The 25,066-nt window shown below is 45.1% G+C and overlaps 1 protein-coding gene across 2 annotated transcripts in view; it reads right to left on the bottom strand.

Annotated features, from left to right (window-relative positions):
- Positions 1–25,066, bottom strand: part of UBE3C (ubiquitin protein ligase E3C) — a 118,956-nt gene that overhangs the window by 76,920 nt on the left and 16,970 nt on the right. The window contains exons 2-9 of one of the 2 annotated variants that reach the window (XM_053898739.1): positions 15,587–15,640; positions 12,029–12,103; positions 11,405–11,551; positions 7,539–7,654; positions 6,975–7,132; positions 2,669–2,822; positions 2,034–2,254; positions 653–807 (exon numbers count right to left, since the gene is read on the bottom strand). In XM_053898739.1, coding sequence (XP_053754714.1) covers positions 653–807; positions 2,034–2,254; positions 2,669–2,822; positions 6,975–7,132; positions 7,539–7,654; positions 11,405–11,551; positions 12,029–12,103; positions 15,587–15,640 — 1,080 coding nt within the window. The remainder of the gene's footprint in view (positions 1–652; positions 808–2,033; positions 2,255–2,668; positions 2,823–6,974; positions 7,133–7,538; positions 7,655–11,404; positions 11,552–12,028; positions 12,104–15,586; positions 15,641–25,066) is intronic. The other variant, XM_053898740.1, reaches the window with a different exon arrangement.

The raw sequence follows: 25,066 nt of genomic DNA, 5'->3' as shown, positions 1-25,066 counted from the left end.
ATTAACGGGAGACGTGACTTGGCGTTCACGAGACAGGGTAAGGGAGAACTTAACCTTTTTCTTCCCCTTGGGGTTGGGCGAAGGGTGAGGGGCAGCGGCTGCTGACGGGCCGGGCTTCTGAGCAGACCATGAAAATGCTCTATCAGAGTGGTGGTGGCTGCACTTAGGTTAATATACTGAGACATCACCGAACTGCACATCATTTTTTTAAAAGGGTAAATTTTATGGTAAAGTGTATCTCCATAAAGCTGCTATAAAAAAATTCTTACAAATAAAACAGTGCTTGGTGCACAGTAAATGCCCTTCCTGAAAACTAGGAACTTAATCTTTCAATCCAACAATTTCAGCTCTAGGAAATATCTCCTAAGTAACAAGTTAAGGCACAGCATGGCCTACTTTGCATGAAAACCCCACACGGACTTGTACGCAGGAGAAGGTGTGGAAGAACTATCCTCACTCCCTAATGGCCGGGACGGTGACCTCGGGAAGGACAGGGCGGCAGTGGAGGGGAAGGGACTTTTTCTGCAGCGGGAAGGTTTTACAAGAATGCTTCAGTGCAGGAGTCACGCACTAAGAAGAAGGACGGACGCAAAGCTACGAGTGGGCTGGAAATGAGGGGGAATGGTCTCCGACGCAGCCCCCGGGAGCTTACCGGAGCGCTCGGCTGCTTGTCCGCCTCTTCACTCTCGTCCTCCGAGTCGCTGGCCGGGTCCTGACAGCTTGTGCCGGCCGGCGACGCCGGCAGCCGAGACAGCGAGCTCTGGAGCACCCGCAGGTACACCAGCAGTCCTTCCTCAGAGAGGGTCCCTTTGCAAAACAGTCGACAGTAACGTTTTGTTAAAAGCAAGCAAAAATAAACTAGAAAACTCAGGTATCATTCTTCTTACATACACTCAGAGAGACATTTGTGACCAGAACGTATTAAAATTCTAGTAATTCAGGTATAGATGTATGTGTCCAAATACCTCCGAAAAAGGTGCTATAACTCCAGAAGAGGCACATATCAGGAAGTTTGGCATGAATGGGATAACATCCCTGTGCTCACAGCTCTCCCTCGACTTTTGTTTTCATGGTTTTATTTCTTTTTGATACAGAGAGAGACAGAGTGCGAGCAGGGGAGGGGCAGAGAGAGAGGGAGACACGGAATCCGAAGCGGGCTCCGGGCTCCGAGCCGTCCAATGCTGGGCTCGAACCCACGAACTGCGAGATCGTGACCTGAGCTGAAGTCGGACGCTGAACCGACTGAGCCTCCCAGGCGCCCCAGTTCTCCCTCAACTTTAAAATTCTTTTTAGTCTGTGTGGCCTCATAACATGTATCTGAATCAGACATTTTTTTCAAAGACTGTATTTTTTTTAAGTGTATTTATTTTTAATTGTTTCTTACTGTTTATTTTTGAGAGAGACAGAGACAGAATGCAAGTGGGTTAGGGGCAGAGAGAGAGGGAGACACAGGCTCCAGGCTCCGGGCTCCGAGCTGTCGGCACAGAGCCCGACACGGGGCTCGAACCCACGAGCTGTGAAATCACGACCCGAGCCGAAGTCGGACACTCAACCGACTGAGCCACCCAGGCGCCCCGAAGTTTATTTATTTTGAGAGGCAGAGAGGGAGAAAGCGAATCCCAAGCAGGCTGCGCATTGTCAGTGCAGAGCCTGACTTGGGGCTCGAGCCCGTGAACTGTGAGATCGTGACCTGGATGCTCGACCAACTGAGCCCCCCAGGAGCCCTTCAAAGATTTTAAAATAACGTCTACAGTCAACATGGGGCTTGAACTCACAACCCCCAGATCGAGAGTCACAGGCTCCACCGACGACGCCAGCCAGGCGCCCCTGAATCAGTCTTTCTCCTGTGCCTGGAAATTTTCCCCAGGGACACTGTCCAAGCTACAGACCTTCAGCAAATACGCTCTTCCAGGAAATTCCGCCCCAGAGGCCTTCTTGACAACACACACCCGCCCCTGGATTCCCTTCGTGTGACTGGTCTGCTGGCACTACATACACATGAGGTCAGGTAAAACCTACGCTGTATCTCATACCCAGGTAAGTCTCGCCGACAGTGAGGACAAAGAAGAAGAGCCACGGCGCCCCTCCCCCCGTCTCGGGACACCTGCTCTCCGGCGACAACAGTGCACTCAGAAAGGGCTCGTACGGGAAAACAGTCTGCGCGTCTGCTAAGGCCGGAATGATGAAGTGAAAAATCTGATCTGTAAAAGGTGCCACCAAAAACGCCTCGGTGAAGGCTGTAAAAACTTGTTGCCTGAAAAAGGAAAATGGAAGCTTTCGTCAAAACATGTTATTCATAAAATCACTGATGAAAACCAACTTTCCAAATATTTTCTTCTAAATTAAACGAAGCTGAACATCCAAAACCAACTAGGTCGCCATGAAATTTACTTAACCGATTTCGTGCCTTCCCTACTGAGAAAACTCTGCTGCGTCTTTCAATCTTTCAATAGCTGCTCAGAGGCAGGAAAATAACCAGGTCATCAGAATTATAAATTTATGTTAGGGCACAGGCCCAACAGATAGTAATTTTTTTTTAAACTGAGTCACATTAATAAAGTAAAAATTTGACTTTCAAATCTTTATGTAAAACAGCATACTACGTAAAAGCTATCATTAGATACAGAACTTGTGACCTTACAAAATCCATAAATTATTCCATTCTCACCTTGCACCTTCAGGACACGAGTTGTAAGTAAAGTGCAATGGTTTCAGAACATTCTCTAGCAAAGTTTTTGCTATAGGAACTCGAGATATATCAGAATATTCAATACTTGATGGAAGCTTGCTGTTAATTAACAAATAGAGAGATCTATAATACCCTAAAAGAAAGGAAAAGCACATATTTAAAATTGGGTACCTTCATCATAAAGAGAGGGAAAAAAGCGTCAATTTTTAAATGCTTTTGATAAATATATGTCCAAATTTAAGTTAATTCTTCAACTGTTTTTTTTAGAGACGGAGAGGGAGAGAGACAGCATTTGTGCAAGTGGGGGAGGAACAGAGAGAGAGAGGAAGACAGAGAATCTTTTTTTTTTTTTTTTAATATTTTACTTATTTTTCAGAGAGAGCATGAACGGGAGAGGGGCAGAGAGAGAGAGACACACAGAATCTGAAGCAGGCTCCAGGCTCTCAGCCGTCAGCACAGAGCCTGATGCGGGGCTTGAAATCATGAGCTGTGAGATCAGGACCTGAACCGAAGTCGGACACTTAACCAACTGAGCCACCCAGTGCCCCGGAAGAGATAGAATCTTAAGCAGGGTCCCTGCCCAGCTCGAAGCCTGACCCAAAGCCTGATGCAGGCCTTGATCTCAAAACCATGGGATCATGACCCAAGCCAAAATCAAGAGTCAGACGCTTAACCCACTGAGCCACCCAGCCACCCCTCAACTTTTTAATAGCTCAGCTATTGGCTCCTTTTTTTTTTTAAAGTTTAACATTTTTTTAAGTAATCACTACACCCAACATGGGGCACGAACTCACCCCCAAGATCAAGAGTCACATGCATCACTGACTGAGCCACCTAGGTGCCTCCTGAACTTTTTATTCAGGAAAAAGTTAATTACATAAGCAGCTTGAAATGGCATATAAACTCCATGTACCCATCACCCTCCATCAATAATTGTCAACTATAGCCCATCACCCACTCCTCCACTCACTGGGAAGCAAATCTAAAATATAATTATTTTAGTATATCATCAAAGGACTTCATTTTTCTTAAAAATACCATTATGACAGGGGAGCCTCGGTGGCTCAGTCAGTTAAGTATCCAACTCGATTTCGGTTCAGGTCATGATCTCACAGTTGTGAGATCAAGCCTTTATCAGGTTCCATGCTGGGCGTGCAGCCTGCTTGGGATTTTCTGTGCCTCCCTCTCTCTCTCTCTCTCTCTCAGAATAAACATTTAAAAAATATCATTACGACAGCTAAAACAAATTAATAGTCATTCCTTGCTATCATAAGTATCTAATGGGTGTTCAAATCTCCAACTTTCTCATACTAAAATCTTATTTAACTCGTTTGTTTGAATCAGGATCCAATTAAGGCCCATATATTATGATGGTTTTTATCTGCCTCTTAAGCATCCTCCAAGTATGTAGCTGGTTTTGTGACTTCTGAACCACATGTACTCACAGACTTGAGTACGTTGGTGTTATTTCAATCCGCTGCAGTCATTACCTCAATGACTCTCAAAACGTCCTATCTTTGGGCAACGGAGTGACTCAATGACTCTCAAAACGTCCTATCTTTGGGCAACGGAGTGACTCAATGACTCTCAGAACGTCCTATCTTTGGGCAACGGAGTGACCTGTGGGAGGGGGGCCCTGAGCTCCAACGTTCGCCAGGAGCACCTCCAGATTCATCTTTCCCCCAGGGACTCTTAGGTTCCTTTTAGAGGAAATGACACCTTTGGAGACAGTAATATAGGCACCAGAGCATTTACTCAGAAGTAACAACTTTTATGACCTTTCTAAACTTCTGATGGGATTTCTGGGTGCAGTAAACATCAACTCTGGTATCACCAATGATCCAAATCATTCAGTCTTTATATGTATTTGTCACTTTTTTATAAAGCAATAGGGACAATCTTCAGGTGTAGATCGTGAACATCTCAATATTGTCCAGACACGTTTGGTGGTGCACATTAAAAACACAATCTGGGGCGCCTGGGTGGCTCAGACAGTTAAGCGTATGACTCAGGTCACGATTTCACTGTCATGAGATCGAGCCCTGCAAAAGTTAGGTTTTTGCATCCATCTTCGCACTGGGTATACAGTCTAAGATTCTCTCTCTCCCTCTCTCTTCCTCCCCCCCTCACTTCCTGTGCTCTCCCTCTCAAAAAATAAAATAAAGTAAAATAAAATAAAATACAATAAAATCCATTTGCTTGGTTTACTTTATGAAAACAGTCCTACATAGATCTGTACTTGAGTTATGACCTTATGACCATTAACACTGACTACTCCGTACTCTATCTTTAGACGTACTTTTTTTTTTTTTTTTTTTGAAGATTTTAAGTAATCTCTACATTCAACATGAGGCTCGAACTCACAACCTCGACATCAAGAGTCACCTGCTCTACCAGCTGAGCCGGCGGGGCCGCCCTCTTTAGAACTACTTTGTAACTACGCCCATTTCAAACCTCGTATGTTTTGATCAGTAGTGAAACAGGGAAGCTTGAAGCTCCTCTGCTATGAAACTGAAAGATCTAAGTGCGTGAAAGAGATTAAGGGGATTAAGAGATACAATTTTCCAGTCATAAAATAAGTCAGTCACAGAGATTTAAAGAAGTACAGCATAGGGAATCTATCAAGAATTTTAAAAAACACCACGTCAAGAAAATTTTTTTAAATATTGGAGCATTAATGTATCAACATCAATCTAAGTGAGTATTGAAGAGATTAGCTGACAGCGTGACTAGAGAACTAAGTTCAGCTGCGTTTGTTAAAAAGCTTCACGTTAAGTCACAGCTCGTGACGTATAATAGAAACTATAATTAATAAATAACGCCAAAATTTTATAGACTAATACTGTGAGGGAGAATCGGGTGAATGGAAGTAAGAGGTACGAACTTCCAGTTAAATAAAGAAGTCACAGAGGCGAAAAGCGGAGCACAGGGAACAGAAATGCCGCGTGGTGACGGCTGGCGATCGCCCTTATCGTGGCGAGCACTGACGCTTGTACAGAACTGTTGCACCTGAAACTAATGTAACCGTAGGTTAGCTGTAGTTCAGCAATTAAAGAAAAAAAAAGTCAGGAAGTAATTTATCAAAACAACAAAGTGCCTTTACAACAGAAGATGCCAGAAGCTCGAAGTGGCGGTTTCGGTGCGAGACTTGGGTTCCCGACACAAAATAATGCAGTCTTAGTTATCTTCTTTATACTTTTGGAAAACACGAAAACTAAAGATTCTCACTGACTGCTTAGCCTTAAGTCAATATGCATAATAATGCATCGACTGGTACAAAGGACCATTTCTAATTACCATTAAGTTGTTTTTTCAAAGATCAAACTGCACAAATTTCAATTACTTTTAGTTGACTCCCTAACTTTTCAACAGATGAAGTAGGGTTTCTTTCTTTCTTTTTAAACCAAACAGTAAGGTTGGGGGGTGTAAGAACTTAATGTTTACAGTTTTCTACTGAGGATTCAACTAGCTAGATTTAGCCTAGATTAACCCATCACCTCCAAAAAACAAAAGGAAACTTATTTATGTTTTCATCAGTGACTACTGCATTCCAGAATCACCTATGGCTCCTCTTACCACTAAAACCTCTGAAGTCCACACCCTGAAGGGTTTGACCTGTGAGAACACTGGGAACCAGATTTTTAAATGTGTGTTTCACACCCCGCTTCATTTGTCATAAAAGCTTTAGAAACCATGGGTGTTTCATAGTCTTTCTCCGAAACAGAGTCACTGATGTGTCTGCACAAGAATTTCAGACCCAGGTCATTGTAGGTCACATGACAGGCACGTTCAGAAGGGTGTCGGGACATAAAAGCTCTCACACCCGGTCAGTAAGAAAATCCAAACCAACGAAGTATCTTTAACTCTCCTCCACTGAACTGACATGAAGACCAAGTGTGCTTTTTCCTGAGACAGGCTTCCCGCTGCCAGAGCTCACGGACTCGCGGCACCGCCGCTCCTACCAGCTCAGGACGCGGGAGGACCGGCTGTGGGAGGACCCGGAGAGGTTTCCGACAGCCTGCGTCCGTTTGCTTCATTTCCAAGCAGCAGGCCAGTGCAAAGCCCGCTTTACATAGCCAGTGGGCATATCCAGGTGTTCGGGGCGGGTGGAGCCCAGGACAAATCGGGCACACACCCCTCAGCGGTGCACACCCCCGGTAGGGCACGGCGCCCGGTCCGTCCCACGTGGGGGTCTAGAGCCCGTGCGCAAGCCGCACAGAGCACCCCATTGCGCGCACTCGCACGGTAACGCCAACCCACAGCCCTGAGCCTAGCTGCTACTTACCATTTTGAATCATGTAGTGCAAAATCTGTTCAATTATGGACACCACGTAGCTGGCGTCTCGTAAAACAGGCAAGTAAGTATTCTCAGACGAAAACACCTCAAGCATTCTCATTGGAAGTGCAACATTCAAACTGTCGTCATTACAGTTCTGCAATAACCTGTAAAAAAGAAAAAAGTCTTCACACGTGTACTGGATGGCGAATGTCACCCTGAGCCCCCTTCAATTACTCTCGCTCACTACAGTAAGGCCTGAACCACTCTGCTCTACTAGCGGGTGTCTCTGAACAGAGGCCGGACTCAAAGGTAGACAGGAAAATAATCACACGTTCTGTCACTCACATTTTTTTGCAGTGCTTATTATGTGCCAAACAGCACGGCGGCATTGGGTTCACGGAGAGGAAAAATGCACAATCACAAAGGGAGAGACAGACGAAAAAAATCAACGATCGCAAGCATCGTGTAGGATTCTTACAATGCCTGGATCTCTCCCAGTGCCTATCATCTTCAAAGACGCCTTCAAGACATGGCACACCTGTAGCAAGGAGCGGACTAGATGGGATTTACCTGCAGCAGAGGCTCATCAATCTCTTTATTTGAAATAAGCACGTAAGTCTCTCAGATCCATCCAACTGCTGGACAAACAGAGAGCTGTGTTTAATTAAGTTCTGATACATCCATATCTGAAACAGCAAAACATATGTATAGGTCACTCTCAATCCATAAAAGCTCACTGTTTACTGCACTGCATAACACTCCAAATTTCCTGAATTGCTAAGGAGATACTTAATCAAACATGATAAAAAGTAAATCTTCTAGGGGCGCCTGGGCGGCTCAGTCGGTTGAGCGCCCGACTCCGGCTCAGGTCACGATCTCGAGGTTCGTGAGTGCGAGCCGCACGTCGGGCTCTGTGCTGACAGCTCAGAGCCTGGAGCCTGCTTCGGATTCTGTGTCTGCCTCTCTCTCTCTCAAAAAATGAATCAACAAACACTAACAAAAAGACTCATCTGAATCTGAAATAAAAACAGTTCATTTGCAACAATCAGCAATCCACAGGGAAAAATAAATGAGAACTATAGTATTAATCATAATGTACATAAGGATATCAGTTTCTACTTTTTACTTTTTGCCTCTGTGTCTCCAGCATCCTTTCCTTTTGGATATTCCCCTTCCCTACGTCCATGAAATTTGGGTAGGAAAGGCAATCACAGGGCCCCACTATTCCCATGTAGGATGCCAGGCGACGGAGAAAGGAGAGATCCTTTCACAATGTCGACATTCGTCCAGTCATCATGGTGTACCCTTTACCTATCCTACAACTTTACTTGTCAACTATACCTCAGTAGAGTTGGGGGGAAAAAAAGTCAGGGATGTGGCCAGAACTGCCCAGTCTCCTGGACACGACGACTGGTCAGTGAACCCCGCGGATGCTGAGTTCGATTTCTGTCTGACTTGCATCCCGGAGGCCTACCTACTATGGGTGTGGCTACCAGAAATGATTTCGAAAACTCAGGACTTAACAAGGAATCTCTTCTACTTTCTCTGCCACATTTTCATAAAACTGTTTTTTGTTCACTTCATGAGACCCATTAGAACGAGTTAAAATTAAGACGGTTTCTTAAATGTGGCTACTTATCAATGTGCCACATAACCTTCCCTCTGCCTGTTCTCTTTAAGGCGTTTCTCCTCTGACGGGAACACTTATTTCATATAAAATTGTTATCAGACAAAATATTCACGCAAAAGCTTTTTTTTTTTAACGTTTATTTATTTTTGAGACAGAGAGAGACAGAGCATGAACGGGGGAAGGTCAGAAAGAGACAGAGACACAGAATCTGAAACAGGCTCCGGGCTCTGAGCAGTCAGCACAGAGCCCGACGTGGGGCTCGAACTCACGGACCGCGAGATCGTGACCTGAGCTGAAGTCGGACGCTCAACCGACCGAGCCACCCAGGCGCCCAAAAGCATTTTTTTTTTTAATGTTCAGTTTTGAGAGAGAGAGAGAGAACATGCAAGTGGGGGAGGGACAGAAAGAGAGGGGGACAGAGGATCCGAAGCGGGCTCCGTGCTTACAGCAGACAGCCCGACATGCGGCTCGGACTCACAAACCGCGAGATCACGACCTGAGCTGAAGTCGGACGCTTCACCGACTGAGCCACCCAGGCAGGCGCCCCGCAAAAGCGTTTTATAAAACAAGCTAAGAGCGTGTCCTAAGTTTCGGGAAAATCATTTCTGTGACCCATTCCAAGTATGAACTTGCCTACACACAAGCTTTCTTCACGAGGTGTCTGGAGCTAACCTGTCCGTCTTTTCTCAGGAACTAATAGGATACAATACTTTCTGCCAATCGGACACGCAGTTCATTCTCAATTATGTGCCGTCTATTAACAAATAAAAACAGCATGTACTGTAACTAAACATTAGAAAAATCTCAAGGGCAATTATAGAAACTTCCAGACTAAGGTGCAAATATATTAATCAAGTAATTATGATTCAAGTTGCCTATGAAATAAGAAAGCCCAAAGCAGGGGCGCCTGGGTGGCGCAGTCGGTTAAGCGTCCGACTTCAGCCAGGTCACGATCTCGCGGTCTGTGAGTTCGAGCCCCGCGTCAGGCTCTGGGCTGATGGCTCGGAGCCTGGAGCCTGTTTCCAATTCTGTGTGTCTCCCTCTCTCTCTGCCCCTCCCCCGTTCATGCTCTGTCTCTCTCTGTCCCAAAAATAAATAAAAAACGTTGAAAAAAAAAATTTAAAAAAAAAAAAAAAAAAAAAAGAAAGCCCAAAGCAGTAGTGACACTTAAACACTCTGGACTGCGTTCGGATACTGTATTTTACAACCTTGACAAATGTACCAACGGCATCCGAAAGGCTGTACTATCACTACTTTAAACACTTACTTTGCCTAACTTATTGTTATCATTTCCTAAACGCAGATGCGTCAACTTTTAAAAACACCTTATTCACCCTTTCTTGGGAAGTCAACTGAGGATATGAAGGGAGTAAACCAAGAAAGCAAAAAGATAATGGAATCGGGAAGGAGGATCCAAAACTGAAGCAAAGCGAATGACTTTCCCAAGATAATGAGAAGCCAAGGATCCAAACCGGGGCAAAGGTTTCGGAAAGCCAAGAATAGCTCCGGGGAAAACAAAAGCATCAGACTATCTGACATCTTCAGTCACGGAAAATTACACTGAGAAGCATCATAGTCCTGTCAAAAGTGGAAGACGACTTTATCAAGAGACCCCAAGAAAATTAAACAAAAGTGAGGCAATTATTAACTCCAGAATAATTAAAGAAAATTAAAACCAAACACCAGATCCACAATAAAGTGTCCCTTTGTCCTCTGTATTTACATTTCCTCTGGGGATTTTCTAGTATGTATGGTTGGGGTGTGGAAGACTGACTTTTCATTGTGTACCTCGTTTAATAGAATCTGAAATTTTTATTACAAGTAAACAAGAATTTCCGAGAATAAATATGTATCTAACCGAACGAGTACACAGAAATCTCTTAATATTTCCTGAGAGACGACACAGTAACAAGTTACATTTTTTAGAAGTTTATTCATCTATGCATCCATAGGTATTTTTCAACACTGTTCCTCATCACCGATTACATCAGAAGGCTATAAAATTTTAAAGTACTACAATTATATTCTGAATTTGTTTTTTAGAAATTAACTTGATTTTAATTGTTTTTAAAATTTTTTTTAATTTAATTTTTTTTTAAATTTACATCCAAATTAGTTAGCATCTACTGCAACAATGATTTCAGGAGTAGATTCCTTAATGCCCCTTCCCCATTTAGCCCATCCCCCCTCCCACCACCCCTCCAGTAGAGCAAGGCCCTGTACGTCACAGATTCATATTAAAGTATTTACAGGGGCACCGGGGTGGCTCAGTCCATTAAGTGTCTGGGACTCCTGATTTAGGTTCAGGTCATGATCTCACCATCTGTGAGGTCAAGCCTGGCGTCTGGCTCCACACTGACAGCACGGAGCCTGCTTAGGATTCTCTCTCCCTCTCTCTCTGCCCCCTCCCCCAATAAATACACTTTAAAATATTTACAGATAACATGCTGTGATACTTAGGTGCGCATCGCAAGAGTGACTGAAGGCACAGGTACGTGGGGCTCTGGGTGAGAGAGGTGTTGCTGACTACCAACGCTCAGTAATGGGTACGTGGAGGATGGCTCACCAGATTATTCTACTTTTTCTTATATTTGACATTTTCCATAATAAAGAAATGAAAAAAACTACTGAAAATTTCTATCGCTCTCTAAGAGGTGAAACGCAACAGCACAAAGATGGCCTATCGTGGCGGGCTGAGGGAAGTTCAGAAAGACATACGCCTTTGCGGGGTTATCTGGCCCCGTTAAAAAAAAAAACACCGGAAAATCCATAAATAACGATAAGTGAGAACACAGTTAACACTCACCAAACGTTTGGAGTCTTCGTTCTGTTTGTAGAAAAACAGAAGCCGCCTCACCAAAAGGGTAAGGTTGGGACCACTGGCAACGGAGAGAGTGCCACCGGACTGCGAGGCGCTGGCGTAGCGGTCAAAGGCGCTTCTCTGGATGGAGTGCTGGAGACGAGACAAACCACACACGGGCGTGACGGGCGGGCGGGCGGGCGGGCGGGCGGCGCGGTCCACATGCGCCCTGGGGTCTGCACGGCGGGGGCGCAGTGAGGGGGCCGTGATGGGGCAGCTCTTGGGAAAGGGGGAAACGAAACCCAGAAAACCCGGACTGGAATAAAAACCCTCCACTCCCCTAAAATGGTCTTCCGCCGCCTCCTTCCGCTTTGATCTTGAGCCGCAGCCCGTGTTTCTATTTTTATTATTTAAAAATCACCTCAACACTCCCCTATCTGTAAATCTTTACGTAAATATAAACGAATACGGTTAATTTCTGGGGAAAACGCTATTATCAACATTAACTGCCACGAAACGGGTGTACCCAAATCCCCACAAAACGATTCCACATCTAAGACTCCGAGGCCCTATCTGAAACAAACTCTGGCAGGCCTTTCCAGTTCTTTCTCAGCCTGAAAGCAAACTTACTTGCTGTTTCCGGTCTCGATAGCCTCGAATAAATGACTGTATGATTATTGCATTTTTCAATCTTCGCCTTTCCTCCTGCATGATGAAGGGAGGAAGGAACAATTGGTCGGAGTGAATTGACATTTAGCTAGTAAAGACTTAAAAACAAAACAACTACAGAATTTACATACCACAAAATTCAATCTTTCAAGCGTACCGCTTAGCAGTCTTTAAAATCTTCAAGGTTCAACTACCACCACCATCTACTTTGAGAATACTTTCATCGGCCGCTCCACACCCCCTGTTCCCACTAGCACTCGTCTCTCGTTCCCTCTCCCGGGTCCCCCCACATCCACGGCAACCACTGACCGAATTTCCGTCTGCCCGGGATTGCCTCTTCCGGACATTTCTTATCGTGGAGTCGGACAACGCGCGGCCTTTTGTGTCAGGCCTTGTTCACCTGGCACGACATTTTCAAGGTTGAGCCGTGTCGCGTCACGTGTCGGTACTCCACTGCTTTCTACGGCCAGTACGTACGGTATTTCATCGTGCGGCCGTCCCACGGTTTACCATTTACCGCCCGAGAGACACTCGGGCGGTTCCCACTCTGGGCTGCTGCGAACATCGCGGCCGCACACACTCATGTCAAAGTTTCGCGTGGACACGGTTACGTTTCTCTTGGGTGCACGCCCACGAGCAGGACTAGCACGTGAGGAGCTACCGGACTGTTTGCCAAAATGGCGACACCACCTTCCACTCCTCCCAGCACAGTGAGACTTCCGATAACAACTGCGGTTTTCAATACAGGAAGCTAAACGGACACGAACATCAATTTTAAAAGTCACTTTCTCATTTCAAAGCGGAAACTCTAGTTTTGACTGACCTAAGACTGTCTTGAAAATTTCCAGTGACCTAGCAAAACAGATTTTTTTTTCACATCGTCATCGCAAGCAACGTAGCCACCACCGCTTGAAAGTCTACGACGCGCCAACCCCGAGACGCCTGACAACCTTAGATGAACGTCACTCCCGGTTTCACGATGCAGAAGCTGAAATTTCCATAAAGACACCGGTGCCGAAAGACCTAAGGGAGTCAGGATTCACACTCGGGCGTGACACTGAAAGTTGTGCCCATCTTACCACGTGACACTGTCTCATGCTTTCTGTGCCACCTGGCAGGTGAGTGCCACCTGCCAGGCCTGAAAGGCACACACACACTCACCCAGAAGACCAATCAGGTCGCGCAAGCGTGCTTTCCGAGCTTCAAGTGGTTACAGCGAAGGAAGCCCTGAGCTTAAACCTAGTTTGGGACTCTATTCACTACTACGATGATTCTAAGAGCACCTAATTAAAGACCCATATACTGTCCCATGAGTTTTCTAACCATTTTTATGCATTCGGTTGTTCACTGAGGAGGAAGTCTCGGTGACATTCCAGTGTCCTGGCTGGGACCGGGACCTAATGGCTGCATCTCAGCTGGACTGGAAACAGATGGATCCTGACAAGGACTGAAGACCAGCCGTAGATCAGCTCGACTCTGTATTATTTAAAGGTGCCCCATCCCTCTCCCTACTGCCGGCCAAAATAAAATGCAATGCTTTCCAGAAAGAAGAGATCATCATCAAGAGCCTGTAGATCTCTCTTCATTTTGGAATACAGAATGTCAGTATTCAACCAAAACAATCGGGCAAAAGACAAGAACTAAAAATCAAGAGGACAAACAACAAGCCCACAGGTGATCCAAATACTGGAGCTTAAAAACTATCTTTAACAATCTACAGTTATATTCACGAAATTAAAAGACAATTAAAATTAAAATGTTCATAAAATTAAAAGAATCAAAGAAAATTCTAGAACTAAAATAAAAATCTGAAATCCACAGGTTAATGGATATTATGTGACAATCAGACACTGATAAAGAGATAATCTGTAAATTAGAAGTTAGGTCAGAAGAAATACCCGAACCAAAGCCGAAATATTCAAAAGGATAAATATACAGAAGAGTACGGGATAAGGCCAAGGTCAAAAACATAAGTAATCTGAGTCCAAGAAGAGGAGAGGAAGAATGGAGCTAAAACACTATTGGAAGAGATGAGAGCTGAGAGTTTTCCAGAAAAGATAAAAGACATTAACCAATAAATGGTCATTTTCAACTGTAAGCAATTTTACCACATTTGGTAACTTCTGGAGACATTTTTGGTTATCTCAACCAGAGGGAGGGAGTGTTGTGGCATCTAGTGGGTAGAACAGAGGCCCTGGAGGCTGCTACACACCCCTCGATGTACAGGATAAAGCCCACAACAAAGAATTAATGAGTCCAAGATGTCAACGGTGCTGAGGGTGAGAAACCCCACCTGAAAGTCTCCATATTTGCTGCTTCCTGCACCAAGAAAGTTCTTCCTCCAGCTTTCCATAGGAGCTTCTTTTTCCTCCTTCAGGAATCCTGCTCAACTCTCTACCCAGCTCGGAGAGTCCTTCCCTGAATGCCCTACCCGAAAGCAGGCCTTCCCAGTTATTATCACATCATTCTACCTCACTCACAGCACGCAGCACCGTCTCAATAGCTTGGTGAATCTCTGTGTTCTATAACCACACAAGAACATTATCCGCCCTTTTTAAGCTTTTTTTTTTTTTTTTTTTTTGAGAGAGAGAGAGAGAAGAGAGAGCGTGCAAGTGCATGATGAGCGGGGGAGGGACAGAGAGAGGGAGAGAATCCCAAGCGCCCAGAACATGGTCTTATTTACTACCTGTGTCCCCTGTAGGCAGAGCAGTCCCTGGAATGTAACAAGCTCTCAATTAGTATTTCTTAAAGGAACAAATGAATTATTAGAAAACAAAATAAACATCTAGAAAAATAGGCCTAAAATACCATAATTGCTGATTAACCAATAAAATAAAGCCACTGTCACCAGAAAGATGAAATGTAAAATAAAGAATAAAAGGGGCGCCTGGGTGGCTCAGCCAGTTAAGCATCTGACTCTTGGTGCCATGAGGTCATGACCTCAGGGTTCGTGGGACCGGGCCCCGTGTCGGGTTCTGTGCTGACAGCACGAGGCTGCCTGGGATCATCCCCTCTCCCTCTCTCTGCCCCTCCTCCACATGTGCGCATGTGCGTGCACTCTCTCTCAAAATAAATAAACAGACATTTAAAAAAAGAAAGAATAAAACAACAAATGTCACAGCTCCTTTCATCTATTTTACTTCTTCACAAAGAGTTATGGTAACTGCCTTCACAGTGAGTTTGCTTCTTCTGCTTGGCAAAAGATGAGCGTTATATACTAAGTCTTTCTAGATCTTCTGGAAACCATATCACAAGCAAGCAACTGAACTTTATAAAAGCCTGTTTTCCCCCTGTATTCTGGAAACTGCCCTTGTAGTCCATCTTTTCCACAGTGGTTCCAGAATAAATTACTTATTATAAAATCCAAAAAATCCAGAAATGTTTCTAACGTTTCATAGACGTAAAAATATGTATATATGCATATGCATACCATGCATATATATAACAACAAAATCAACCCTTATTTAAATGCTATGGAAAAATGTTTCTCTAAAGAGACTATTATAAAACTGTTTTTACCTCTCTCTTTCTTCTTTCTTCCTGAGTACGATGTAAAAGAGAAGCCTTTTCTTCCTAAACACAAAAAGAGAAAAGAGAAAGAAGGTTATACTTTCAAATTCTAAAATGCTCTCATACAAAAATTATAGAATGTTTTGACCCAAAAGGGATTCTAAGCATCATACAAACATCCTGACTTAATGAGAAATCTGAGCACACGAGGTTAAATGGTTCCCTCTCGCCAGATGACAGATCTAATTAAAGTTATTAGTATTTTAACTAACAGTAGTTTTCCAGGAATAAACTCTGATTTCTTTACACACACAAGAGACTTCAAGTGAAACCAGAAATATCTGAATAATGTCAATGCATTATATCAATGTCAATATCCTGGTTGTGATTATCACACTAGTTTTGCAAAATATAACTCCCAGGGGAAATCAGGCAAGGCAAACAAGAGACCTTTCTATATTATTCCTAAGAGCTGAACATGAGTGTACAATTATCTCAATAAAAATTTTGATAAAACAATTTCTGTCCTGTTACTGAACGTTAAAAAAAATATTTTTTCATCGTAAGTAAAACTAAATTTTGAACAAAGTTACTCAGTATGTAGAAGGAAACAAAGCAATCAATGGGAAAGTTAAACATTCCTAATAAAATAAAAATACGTAAAGACAACTCTCCTCTCCCCCAAAGTGTTCCAGTTTACAGTGAATGGGCATTTTATTTTTACAAATGTAATTCAAACTAAAACTAACAGTCCAAGACATTATATATGAATCATTACAAAAATAAATAAATTTCTTAACAAAAACAAACACACCATCAAAATAGTGTCAGAAGGCAAGTAATTAAGCCAATTAAAAATTTTTTTAATGTTTTTATTTATTTTTGAGACAGAGACAGAGCATGAGCAGGGGAGGGGCAGAGAGAGAGGGAGACACAGAATCCGAAACAGGCTTCGGGCTCCGAGCTGTCAGCACAGAGCCCGACGCGGGGCTCGAACTCACGGACCGCGAGATCATGACCTGAGCTGAAGTCAGACGCTCAACCGACTGAGCCACCCAGGCGCCCCAGTAATTAAGCCAATTTAAAATTATACATTGAGGGGCGCCTGGGTGGCCAAGTCAGTTGTGTCCGACTTCGGCTCATGTCATGATCTCCTGGTTCAGGAGTTTGAGCCCACCCCCCCTCCCGTCAGCTCTCTGCTGTCAGTGCAGAGCCTGCTTTGGATCCTCTGTCCCCCTCTCTCTACCCTTCCCCTGCCCGTGTGTGCACGTGCTCTCTCTCTCTCCCTCCCAAAAATGAATAAACATTAAAAAAATTATACATTGATATGTGAATCAACAGTGTGCAGAATGAAAAATTTCTCACCGACAAAATTGAAACCAAAGAAATAAATCCAGGGCACCTGGCTGGCTCAGTCAGTAGGCCATGCATACGACTCTTGATCTTGGGTCATGAATTCAAGCCCCACGTAGGGAGTAGAGCTTACTCAAAAAAAAGGGGGGGGGGGGAGACAGTGGTGCCTGGGTGGCTCAGTCGGTTAAGTGTCCGACTTCGGCTCAGGTCATGACTTTATGGTTCGTGGGTTTGAGCCCCGGGTCAGGCTCTGTGCGGACAGCTCAGAGCCTGGAGCCTGCTTCAGATTCTGTGTCTCCCTCTCTCTCTCTGCCCCTACACCACTCATGCTCTGTCTCTGAGTCTCTCAAAAATAAATAAGCATTAAGGAAAGAAAAGAAATCCTCCATTTTCCACTATAGAAAATTTCATTTCTTGGGCACGTGCCTCAGTGGCTCAGTCGGTTAAGCATCCACTCTTGATCTCAGCTCAGGTCATGATCTCAGTTTGTGGGTTCAAGCCCTGCGTCAGGCTCTGTGCTGACAGTGCGAAGCCTGCTTGGGATTCTCTCTCTCCCTCTCTCTGCCTAACCCACTCATGCACACGCGTGCACATATACTCTCTCTCAAAATAAACTTTAAAAAATTTTTTATAAAAAGAAAATTTCATTTCTTGAATTTCAAATAAAAAGCCTTTATCTACCACATGTTCAAAGTCAGAAAAATATTTTGTTTTAAATTTTAATTAAAAGGAGTAGGGAGAATGGAAACTCTATATAGTAAAAAGTACAAAGTTATGATGCTGAGAATTATGGACAGCTTCTAGAGAATAATACAGACCAATTTCTAGCCATTATCCCTGTGTCCATAATTTCTTTTCCTTCTATCTCCGTTTGTCCAGATTTAATATATGTTCATTATTTGGTTATAGCTAAAGAGCTGAGATTTCTTAAAATGGTATACCTGGAACAACTATGAAAAAACATATTTCATGTCTGAAATCAAACAAGCCAAAATGGTCCACGCTGGCGAAACAGGCACCAGATTTACTTGCCCACACAAACGAGCTCATCATCCTCACTAACCCCAGAGCCCGGTACCGCGGGCTCCAGGACCTCATGGTTCCCTCCACCTTGCTGCTCTCATTTACTTCCACGTCCGACATGCGACATGCGTATGTATCCAACAAATGCTTACGACATGACTGATGAGCACTTCCTTTAAGTAGAACAAAGCAGTCTAAAAGACGCAGTAAGCACACCAGCTGAAAAGCACTTTTGGGTTCCAGCAACACGGTACCGAGGCATCGATAGCTTCAAAATCAAAACGGGTGCTAGCTCTCAAAACACACAACTAGCTTCTAACTCAATACTAGAATTTCTTACAAATTCTATTTAAGTCTGAAGCTTATGATGCGGGAGGCGCCACACAAGCACAAGAGACAGTGTTGACGGTTGAGTATTCTTAACTTCTCGTGGCCTGTAAGTCAAATTCCCTGGACACGGGACATCGTATAAACATGATCACTCCTCCTACCTGTGCTCAGGGGCTATACAGTCTCCTACTCAAAAGACAATTCATTTAAAAAGAATAAAGGAAGTATAGCAAGCAAGCAATCCAAAATACTGGATATACAGACACACACCAAAGCCTGATATGTAACTTCAACAATAAAATTGTACTTTGGAAACTGAAAAGGCCTTTCAGAGAATACTCACGCTCCCGAAATATCCTGCAGAAAAAAGAAAAGGGGCTACAGGGAGGGGACAGCCAAACTCGCACATCAAGTCAGGCACACCACAAAGTCAACTCTAAGAACAGCACTGGCTGCCACCAGCACTGATTTGTCTACACCCAAGCACCGTGCCCTACACAGGAGGGACGAGGGGAGGACACGGGTGCAACACGCAGAGGCCAACGCGGACGGAGGGCTTCCCTCGTCGCGGTGTGAGAGTGGAAGGTCCAGGACCTGAACACGGGTGGTCTAGAACTTATTAACCCACTAAGCAGTATACCATTCACTTCAAAAAAGAACATTATTATTTTACATTTTGAGAAATCAAAAAAATTCTTTGTCTTCATAAGACATAAGTAATCTGGAAGATCTATCAGAAAGGAGGCTGATGGGGAGAAGGAGGCCACAGAAAAAAAGTCTGAGTCACCAAAATCTGACAGAGTTCAGAAGTTCAGAGTTCAGAAGCACAGGATACAGAATGTCTAGAAAAGGTGAACTAAGTAATCAGAGCAGGACACAGAGGCTGCCGTAAAAAGCCGGCCCAGCACAAAGGAAAGGGCGACAGACCACACTATCGATGTCTATAAATTACGTAGATCATCCCTATGCGGCCCCTGAACAGTAACCAACTTCCAGATCAGGGCCAGAACCGCTCCGCGTGGTCCCCATTCAAAAGACACTCCAATGAGGCACAGGAGGAATATCTATTCACTCAGCAGGTACTCAGCGAATCGTGTATCATGCTAGGCCCTAGATATTTTCAAAGTACGGCACCTGCTCCCAAGGAGCTCACAGTGCGGCAGGAGGACAAAGAAGCCTGCTTACTGAGGACGCGCTGTGTGCCAGACGCCGTTACTCAGCAGTAACCCTGAACAAGGTGCACAGTTCACCCCCGTGCACCGAGGTACAAACAGGGTCCAAGCGCGGGGAAAGAGGGGCTCTGCCTCAGCCACTGAGGAACGCTAAGAAACGGCAAATCTGAGAGGCAACCTAGAAGGCGGTGTTGAGCAGGACGACGAGATGGGAAACCGTGCGGGCGGAGGGACAGCGCACGAGACAGCTGAGCCAGGATGAACCGCACTCAGCGATGACCGTGGGTGAGTCCGCTCCGGGCCAAGGATGGGCCCGAGGGCTCCAGCTCTGGCTGCGGAGCCCACACCACGGCGGCAGGGATGGGAGGGAGGCGATGACACCCTCGCAATTCAGGGCCACGGAGACGGGGGTGCGACTCGTGAGTTAGCAGGTAACAAAAGCAATGGTTCAGCTGAGACCCCTGTGACTCCTTCTGGATCATAGCTGCCAGCCCTTTAAAGCCAACAAAAAACTGCAACCTATTCTCAATCGTTTCCTAAAAGATCACTGAAGGTCAAATATAAGAATCATCTCTTCTCGGGGCGCCTGGGAGGCTCAGTCGGTTAAGCGTCCGACTTTGGCTCAGGTCATGATCCCACAGTTTGTGAGTTCGAGCCCAACATCGGGCGGTGTGCTGACAGCTTGGAGCCTGAACCTGCTTCAGATTCTGTGTCTCCCTCTCTCTCTGCCCCTCCCTGGCTTGCACTGTCTCTCAGAAATAAATAAACACTAAAAAAGAAAAAGAAAGCAAGCAAGCAAGCATCTCTTCTCAATGTTCATTTAAATTAACCAAATTTATGTAAAACGTTACTACACTGCCCTTATTTTCTATTTCGTGTTAGTCATCCTATCAGAGAACCTAGTCTGACAACCACCAATGTCCTCGGAGGGATCAAGTTCCAACACAGCCTTAGCATGGGGGTATCATGGCCAAAACACTTCTCCTTCTCCCGGCTCCTCATGGGCCATCTCCTGGTGCTGCCTCAGGCGCATCTCTCCCACGATCCCTAGGCCTCAAGTCCTGCTCCCTTCTGCCCAGGGCGGCACCGCTTCCCTCCTGACCTCAGCACGCACCCAAGCCGCGCTCGTCTCGGGTGAGACTCGGCTTAAACATCCTCTCGCCCATGAAGCTCCCCCTCGGAGGCCACCGTCATTCCCGTTCCTCCATACCATCCGCCGGGAGTTCGCCGAGGCGACGACGGCCTTGGCGCAGAAGACGCTCGTGGAAGGGCACGGAGCACGCGACTATCTGCGCTAATCAGAACCACGGAGGCAACGTGGGTGTCACCCACAAGGACACGGCCTCCGCCATGGGCAGATCACCGTTCAACACGCCGTGCCACGGAGCGCTAGCCACTGAGCGCTGGCGTGGGCACAGTTGGTCTGGGGAGGCGTGCACTGTCAGCCCTCGGAGCAGAAGATCAGAGAGTAAAACTTGAACTCCATCAGTTCCAGCCGCAAGTAAGGAATGATCCGAGCACAGGGAGGTACACGTTGGGCCCCAGTCTGGGAACGAGCAGGCGCGGACCGCGAGGCAGGAGAGGAAGCAGCCCCGCGGGGCCCACAGCCACACAGGCGGAGAGCCCACGGCCGCAACCCTGCGGACCAAGCTCTAACCACACAAGCCTGACAATGTGAAATATTTAGCAGGGTCTAGATTTACAGGGTTTTATCACTTACAGGTAAAACAAAGTGTCTATTTAAAGAGAAAAATGTTTTTTATCTTAATGCACCTGCAGAGAGGAAAGAGTAAAGGTAACTTTAATTGTATGTTTCTCCTTCAATAAATTATAAATTCCTTCAGAACAAGGCCTGTGTCTTGGTGTTTATAATCCCAATATCTAGCACTGTGCCCAACTGAATGAATGAAGGATTAAATTTAGAAAGAATAAAGGTACAACTGGGAAATCTGAAACTGGAGAGATTTTCAAGTTGACTAGAACGTAAAATCACTTATCTATTGAGGCGGGTATTAGAAAGGCCCTCATCCATCTACCCACATTTAGTGCCACCAAAATCGGAATAGTGGCCAAACAAATCCTAAATCCAACCAATAATTCCAATGTTCTAAACTCCCTCAGGAGGTCAACAAATAATTTCAAAATGTTGTAAGTATTATAAATCTCATCAACATTCCTTACTTAATCAATCGCTCTTCCAAATGTTGGTGAGCCCAACTCCATCTGGAAAGTTATGACTGTTCAGGTGGACGGGCCAGCTCCTCTGACCGCCAAGCTGCCCTTCTGGACACGCTAAGCCCGCCCGTAGAGACAAGTGTCTGAACACGTCCCCACAGCAAACCCTGACTGAGCCCACAGAGTAACCCACACCACCATGAGTCCACGGTCAGTTACGGCAGAAAGCGGGGGTGGGGGTGGGCGGCGGAAGCGGCAAAGGTGGGGAGTCACAGCCACACATGCCACATCGTCCGCAGTACCCAGGCACAGAGGCTGGAAGGTGGAGGACGGCACAGGGAGGATCACGTCTGGACGCACCTGGACAGAGGGAAGAGTGAAGAAAGGTGACTCCCGGCACGGAGGCCCCTCCCCCTCCAGCAAGACCACCACCTACACCAGCGTCTCAGGGACACTCCTCTGCCACTGTCACACGCTTTAGCACAGCTATGCCATCCACATCGTTATTCACTTAGTATTATTCTTTAACCTTTAAAACTCTGAACTTTGAACTCATTTTAGACAGAGTTGCAGAAATGATATAGTGAGTTCCCTAATCCCCTCGGTCTCTTACCCTAGTCCCCCTTCATAACCAGACTGCAATTAGCAAGAACAGGAAATTAACATGGGGCCAATATCACTAACTGAACCACAAATTTCATTAGACATTTACCAATTTTTACACTGAAGATCTCTGCCCGTTCTAGGGTCCCATCCAGGGTCCTACACTGAAGTTAATTCCCTTTTTTTTCCTACTCCTTTACCGATCCATAGCAGTTCCTCCACCTTTCCCTTTTGTATCTTGGACTCTCCTCCTCAATCCGAGCTTTTCCAATATTCTCTTACAATTAGAGAGAGGTTATGCAATGATGATGGCATTAGACGTTACTGCATACGGTAAAATACACCAGCTATGCCTCCATACTTACATAATCAAATAAATATATAAACAAGAGAGAAGAAAAATCTCTTCTCACAGAATGCAGTTAATAAAAGGAGGAGAGAGGAAAGGCATCACCAAACACCACAGTAATAAACACTGCAGACAAGAGCTACGGAGACATGCTAAAGTTAGTGGGCAGAGTTTGAGGAAAAAAACAGGATTTGCCTGATCTCAAAGTACCTCCTCAAGCACTTTATCAACTACTACGGGACAGACAGCAAACGTGGAGAACCCCGCAGACGCCACCCAGGTGACCGGGCCCACCAGCGCGAAGGCACGAGGCCACCACGAGCCCTACGGTACTGCTGCCTTGAGCTCCAGTTCCTCCTAAAACTCAACACCATGAAAACAAAACTGCATTGCTACATTTCAAATCAGCTAAATTAAAAAGGAAACACTGGATCACAATTATCAGAAACTAAGTTCCTGGGGTGCCCGGGTGGCTCAGTCGGTTGAGCATCCGACTTTGGCTCAGATCATGATCTCACGGTTCGTGGGTTCGAGCCCCACATCGGGCTCTGCGCTGACAGCTCGGAGCCTGGAACTGCTTCGGATTCTGGGTCTCCCTGTCTCTCTGCCCCTCCCCTGCTTGTACTCTGTCTCTCTTTCTCTCTCTCAAAAATAAATAAACATCAAAAAAATTTTTTTAATAAATAAAAGATAAAAATTAAAAAAAAGAAACTAAGTTCCTCAAAGCAAAAGAACAGTTTACCATCCCAATAAAGGAGTATGAGGTGCTATGTAAAGCTTCAGAGGAAGATAAGTCTATAATTTTATTTTTTAATTTTGATATTGAACACCACAGAGAATACAAACTCACACGTCCATCATTAGATCAGGCAAATGTTATTTATTCCCCTTCTCTGACAGAATTGGATTCTGGAAATGAATTCCTAACCAGAACACCAGGTGTGGCTATGGTTCAACAAACTTCAGTTTCAAGAAAGCGTCCAGGGCCCGACCTTCTGAATGCGCCCTTTTATTTGGTACTAGTCTCGGGGTGATTTTAGAAAAGGGATGGGGCTTGTGCCCACCCACTCACCCTGCTCAGGGACACCTTCACTCAACTCCGTACGCGTGGTATTCAAAGTACTTTCTTCAAGTTGTTCCCAATTCTTTCCCCCACAGTCAAGATGTACTTCCCATGGCTCAAGGTAAAAGGTTTATTACATCACAAAGATCTGACGCTCCTCTTGAAGTGACGGACAAGAGGAGACCTTTCTGCTCTCAGGATGGAGAGAAGAGGGTGTTGGTCACGACTGCCCCCATCTTCACAAAGCTAGAGGACTAAATCCCCTACGCAGGAGTGACGAACGGACGCTCTGTTAGGTACTCCTCTCAAACACGGGCAAGGGACAAGACCACCCTTCGGCCAGGAGAGGCTCTAGCTTCTGCTGCGGGACCTCGCTGGACCAAACCCCCTACTGGACCACCACGGCGTCTGGCCCAGCTCTGCTTTTCCACAACACCACACATTACGTCTATGTTACTGTCTGTCACAAAGTCATCAATGGGTTTTAAAAGGTTAAGAAGATTAAAAGAGGAGCTAGACAGAAGTTAGACTTGTTTATTTATTCAGCTCATGTTCATCTCAAAGCCATCGGTGAGCGCCTCAGTGTGTACAGACCAGCTCTGTCTTCCCTGGAGACTGAAAACTGGCCATACTTGTCTCTAAGTGATCCGCGAACTAACTCACTGGACAATGAGGTTATTTGCTTTGTTACTAAAGTCACTTTTCATCATACCTTTGGCCAATTAGCAGCTTAGCCTTTGTAATTAAATACAATACCCCAGATGAAGCGTTCTCAACTTTTCATTAATTTAATTCACCGTCCCATTCTGCACTTACTTTCAGGCTGTTCAGAAATCTTTCCTGTTTGTTCCCCCAAAGTTTAACGGTTTAGGGGTGGTATGCCTTATGGTTTCAAAATAAAGCTTGAGCACGGTGCTTTTACATGGAGACCGGGCTCATAATGGGATAGGTTCACTCTCTCAGCCAGCGCATGAGAAACCACGTCTCAAAAATCTTACCATTTGTTTGATCTGTGCTTCCTCCTATGCAGGCTGTAAGCTTACGAGACTAAAAAGCTAGTTCCAGCGGCTCACAAATGTGGTCCTTATTATAAATGAAGACATATGATGACAATCATAATTATCCTTAGTGCCTTAATTTACAAGACAATCTTGACCTTCAGACTTCAAAAATGACATATTTTTCTGTTGTTATAAAACCCAATCCACGTCAGGCACAGCAGTCGGGTGGGAAAAAATACAGGCACAGACATAATCCCAATTTGCTATTACCAATACCTGTGTGTAGCTCACACTAGCAAAAGAACTATCAATTTCTGAAAGTGAAATTCATCAGGTTGCTAGAAAAATAAACCCCACGACAATGCATAGGGAGGCTCAGTGGACAGAAACGCACACTAGCCACACGGGCCGTGTATGTAG

Source organism: Panthera pardus, unplaced genomic scaffold (genome assembly GCF_024362965.1).
Source record: "Panthera pardus isolate Hobbes unplaced genomic scaffold, ASM2436296v1 HiC_scaffold_9, whole genome shotgun sequence".
Classification (NCBI taxonomy): domain Eukaryota; kingdom Metazoa; phylum Chordata; class Mammalia; order Carnivora; family Felidae; genus Panthera; species Panthera pardus.
The sequence above is the reverse complement of the archived record's forward strand: the minus strand, read 5'-3'. Positions and strand labels throughout refer to the sequence as shown.